The sequence below is a fragment of the Crocodylus porosus genome, unplaced genomic scaffold, assembly GCF_001723895.1.
Source record: "Crocodylus porosus isolate Cpor-Errol unplaced genomic scaffold, CroPor_comp1, whole genome shotgun sequence".
In the NCBI taxonomy this organism is placed as follows: Eukaryota; Metazoa; Chordata; order Crocodylia; family Crocodylidae; genus Crocodylus; species Crocodylus porosus.
Window position 1 is genome coordinate 152957945 of NW_017728906.1, and position 5135 is coordinate 152963079.

Genomic DNA, 5135 nt, shown 5'->3' on the forward strand with positions numbered 1-5135 from the left:
CAGAGGAGAGCCACGCGCATGATCAGAGGTCAGGAAAACAGATCTTACGACGACAGGCTGCGAGCCATGGGGCTCTTTAGCCTGGAAAAGCACAGGCTCAGGGGTGATCTGATGGCCACCTGTAAGTTTATCAGGGGTGACCAGCTGACTTCCTGCCCTTTGGGCAGGGGGCTGGACTCAATGATCTTCCGAGGTCCCTTCCAGCCCTAATGTCTATGAAATCTATGTACCACTGCCATTTTCCCCACACTGATGGGCATTTTGTCACTTATACAACTGCAAGTGACACAGTGCGGTGTGCGTCAGTTTGCGTGCAGAGCAGACTCAATCAAATCTGCTCTGACATGCTGGATTTCTGGTGCTTTGCAGCACAGAAAGGTATGTGTATAAGTGCTGCTGATGACTGTTTTAATGTCTTCCTACTTTCTGTACATCTTTTTATTTGCCTAGAGTCCCCAGTTAAGATCAGCCCCATTTACAAGTCCTTGAGAAACCCAGTGAGAATGAGTCCCTATTCCGAAGAGCCTGATAGTTTAAGCACAGGCTTAAGAAGAGAAAGAACTATGAGGTGACCCATCCAGAGTCCCACAGTAAATAGGTAACAAAGCCAAAAATAACCCCACTTTAGTTTTGTGTTTTAGCCACTGGAAAATGCTGACTCTGCTTTAAAGGCGGGGGAAGTGAAGAAAACAGAGGTTTAGTTACTTGCTCGGGGTCACAAAAAAGTGTGTGTGTGTGTGTGCAGGCATGCGGGTGTGCATTGGTTGTGAGAAGTACAATGTAGGAGTTCTTGACTGCAAGTGCCGTGTTTAGATCATGCTACTTCTCATTTGTGTATTAAAAATAAACATGTAAAGTCACACCATGGTGCGGCACTTACAAAGGACTTAATTTACTTTGCAGGTAGCTTCCAGGATCCGGTGTGCGCTGATGTGACATCTCTAGCAAAGAACGTGTTACGGTATCACACTAAGTGGGAACAAGCTGTCACCAAGGATTTTGGCATTGGACTTGCATGACAATAACAGAAATAAAGTTTTGATTACTAGTATGCTGAATGCTCCTCTTACCTGAGCCCTTTGGGGACACTAGGCATATTGTACTGAAGTAGTTCTGAATTACTGTAATGTGTAGGTGGCCTTAAACTTATTGCAGACAAGACCCTCTGGGAAGGGAAAAGGAGGTGAGGAGGAAAGAGCTGGAAGGCTAAGGGCAGTAAAGAAAAGTAGGGGGTTGTTGAAAGAAAGCAGGGAAGTTAAGACTTTTCTGATGTACTGATATCAGGAGTTGCTGTGTGTTGTCAGGGGCAGTAGTTGCACCTAGCTGTCTAACTGCCTTCTATCATTGAGAGATGATATTCTTCCCCTCCTTACCGCTAATCCTCTTTCAGTTCCTTTTCTGCTAAAGAAACAGCTTGTCCTCCTTGTTTCCTGTGAACCGCAGGAGAATATTTGTGAAGATTAATTTGGTTCATTCTTAAAAATGGTAGATATTGATTGCACCTGCAGTCACATATGTGGAAGAACAAGCTCAAGGTACTATGCCAGCAAACTTTGAACTAAATGTATTTCAGGTTATCTGCCATGACTCACCTGTCTATTGTAAGAAAGTTGCTATCTGAAACTTTTGTCACTGGTTTGCGTGTTTCCAGTAAATTTTGAAAGTTTTAATTCTTAGACCCACTCCTTCCAAACGATACATAGTGATGCTTCAGGCAACTTACTCCTCCAGCCTCAAAAGTTCGAGCTCTTGGTGGCTGGCTTTTGTTCCATGACTGTCTTGCTGGCTTTGCAGGCGCACCTGCCAATTGCTGCTGCAGTGGCTGATCACAAAGCTTTGTTGGATACAGGTGGAAAAGTGGCTAGCTCTGTAAATGCTGGTGTGTCCCCCTCCCCAACTACCATTTTCCTGTTCCTTCTACCTCAGACCTAATGGTTGTATTCATTATTTTGTTTTGTACAGTGATCTTACCCAGGTGACTTCCCAGATAATGGCGAAGATGGTAAGAAGAAGGTGTGCATTTTGTCCCGAGGGTGAGGAAAGTTCTATAATGTACATCTCGGAGGAGAAAAACCTTGCAGTTCATCAAGACTGTTTGGTGGGTGTGACAGTTTTGTTTTCTTCTGCAGTGGACACTTTCCCTTTCTCTTTCAGTTGACAGTGCACAATCTACAATTTCAAGGATAGCAGAGCTGAGAGATTAGAGCTGCAGAGTTTTTTATTTTATTTTTTAATTGCCCACATGACAAGTACATGAAAGCAAGAGGAGAATAACAGGACTGGTGTTGGAGCTGGCACAATTCACTACTGCCTCACTCCTTTTGGAGTCACTTATGTTTGGGTGTGTTGGCTATAAAATACCACTGATGCAGAACACTATCATTATGACTTCAATTTTGTCCAGTATAAAAATAGGTATGGAAGTTACTAGGCAATTTTGGGTCTGGGACAGTACAATTTTGGGTCTGGGAGAGAACAAAATGAGACTGGAAAATCTGCTTTGCCACTACTTCCAGTTTGGCAGGCTTCAGACTAATTAATTAAATATAATGTTTAACCAGAATATTAGAAACAGTTGAAACTGATTTCAGTAAAGAACCAGAATTGAGAGGGGGAATGATTTAGTTTTACAATAATTTTGGTTATCTTTTGGTTTCTAGTTTTTTCAAATGATAAAGCAGGTTCTGATTGCCCTCTCTTGTCCTCAGCCAGAGGAAGCTAAGGACAGAATTTAGCCCTCTTTTGGAATTTAGTTTAGGAATACTATAGACTTTTCTGGGGCTAAAATATGAACCAGTTCCCTCCTCAGGTATATTGATTCTTACATGGTAGCAGGGGTAATAGCAGTCTGCTGTTTCTGTGTTTCAGGAGATCTTTTGAGAGAAAAAGTGTCCTCTTTACTTATTCTTATAACTTTTGTGTCAAGCAGATGTTCAAGTTCTGAAACCAAACTGTTGGTTAATTTCTGCTGTTCTGATTTTTCTTTTAGCTATATTCCTCAGGATTTGTGGAATCTGAAGAGTACAGCCCACATAATCTTGATATAAGGTTTGATGTAGCTTCAGTGTTGAGTGAAATCAAGAGAGGAAAGCGGCTGGTAAGGCAATATTTTTCAGGTTCTCTCTTGTTTATAATGTTACAGATTTTATGAGCTTATGAAATACAGACTTGGAAAAAAAGAAACAAATTTGAAGCTCTGCATGGTCCACATTATGGAATGATTAATATAATCATACATAAGCGTGGCGAGGTTAATAATTAGAAAGTTGACTGAAAAAATAAGCAGAGTTAGGATTTGGAAGAATGGGCTTATATGGGGAAGCAAGAGGAGGAAGATGTCTATTGCTTTAAGCATGTTCACAGATGAAGATTTTGGTTACTAATTATAAAACTGAACCTTATTCTGCTGTAGATGTGCAACTTCTGTCGCAAAAAAGGAGCTACTGTAGGCTGTGAGGAAAGAGCCTGTCGACGAAGTTACCACTACTTTTGTGCACGGTGCGATGATGCAGCAATAGAAACTGATGAAGTAAAAGGAATTTACCGGTAGTTAACTAAGCATTTTCTATTTTTAAGGCTTTGGTATTTTTAGAAAAAGGAATTAAAAAAAAAAAAAAGTTAAGTCTGTTTTTCTTCCTCAGTCTTGCTTTACTCAGCTGTGCCTGAAATTCTGTTTGAGAGACATAAAAAACTATTTCCTATCTAGTCCAGCGTGGAAAGGAACCTATTTGATGATTGGAATATGTCCATGAGCCTGACAATACTGAAATGCCATGGGTTTAAAATTAAGATATTGTTTCAATTAATCATCTGGCCAATAGAGACAGTTTGCTGCCCCATAATACGGTGTGTTAGTGTGGCCCAAATTCAGTTCTATTCATAGTTTACCAGTTTCAGTGAACATAATCTTAGCATGCAGGCGCTGCCACATTCACTAGGTCAGTATTGACACAACCTGGTTCTGTGGTGGGCTGGGGGTCATCAGCAGTTGGTAATATTCCTCCCCTAGAAGCAAAACTTAGTAATGACGGAATAGATAAATATCTGTGCTTTAGTGAACTGGATAAAATCTCTTCATGGGCCATAGGTTGATTCCTGCTCCATCTGTGTTAAACAGGTTTGGTTGCTTTCCTCTGGCTCAGCATCTGGAATGCTAGTGGAAAGCTTTGTATCTGTAGACAAAGACTTCTCCTAGTTCATGTGTGTTCTGAGTATCAAGAGACCTATTTATAGCCAAGGTACTTCTAAGTACTTCCCAAGCACGAGAGTTGTAGAATATTCACATGCTTCACAAAGTACAGCCACTAGATGGCACCGGGTGTTCAGAGGAGGGAGTTTCTCTGTCTTGGGCTGGAGGTGGGCCTGAGTGTTTGGATTGCAGCTAGCTGTGAAGGCTACTAATGCTTTGTAAGACTTGGAATGAATCCACGGTGCTTGTTTCTGCGCCAGGGTAAATAATAGTGGACGCTTACCTTGCCATTGGACATGTAGACTGTTGTTGCTGTTGTTACATGTTCCAGGAAGAGGCAAAATATTACAAGGAGTTTAGTTCTTTACCTGCCTAATTTAATGCGTCCTTGGTTATTTGGGCAAGATCTTGGGTTATTTGGGCATGTTCCACAAATACAGAAATAATCCTTGTAGGGATTAAATTCTCTCAGCTGTGCTACTGCCTTGGTATACTATGCTGAACAGATGGTTAGTTTTTAGGACTCCCAAATGCTTTACAAATATTAATAAGTTACAGTGTTGTTACCACCCCCACCCCCATTTTACAGCTGGGGATACCAAAGCTCACAAAACTTGCTAACTAGATTAAAAATATGTGCTTTCTGGAAAGACAAAGCAAAAATAGCTATTATAAGATGCCATCATAAGTTATGTAAAAATACATTGAACTGAGAGACTCCAGGTATGTGTTTCTGCATACTGGAAATGTATCTTTAAGAAGCCGTTAGAGAATGAATTGGATAGTTTCACGTTTAGCCAAATGGTTGTGGTGTTTAACACTAGTGTAATGAAAACAGAAAAAAGTAAAACGCAACTGATCTGGACTTCAGAAGGCTTCTGGCACATATCCACGAGGGGCCAGCAGGGGGGATTATGCTTAGGGGCAATCAACATGGGTTCATTAG

The 5135-nt window shown here is 41.1% G+C and overlaps 1 protein-coding gene across 7 annotated transcripts in view; it reads left to right on the forward strand.

Moving 5' to 3' along the window:
* The window catches only part of PHF11 (PHD finger protein 11), a 79287-nt gene that overhangs the window by 44083 nt on the left and 30069 nt on the right, over positions 1-5135 (forward strand). The window contains exons 2-6 of one of the 7 annotated variants that reach the window (XM_019529969.1): positions 904-1183; positions 1795-1879; positions 1976-2098; positions 2990-3097; positions 3413-3546. In XM_019529969.1, the coding sequence (XP_019385514.1) occupies positions 1874-1879; positions 1976-2098; positions 2990-3097; positions 3413-3546 (371 nt within the window). In that variant the 5' untranslated portion in view covers positions 904-1183; positions 1795-1873. The other 6 variants (XM_019529965.1, XM_019529966.1, XM_019529967.1 and 3 more) reach the window with 6 other exon arrangements.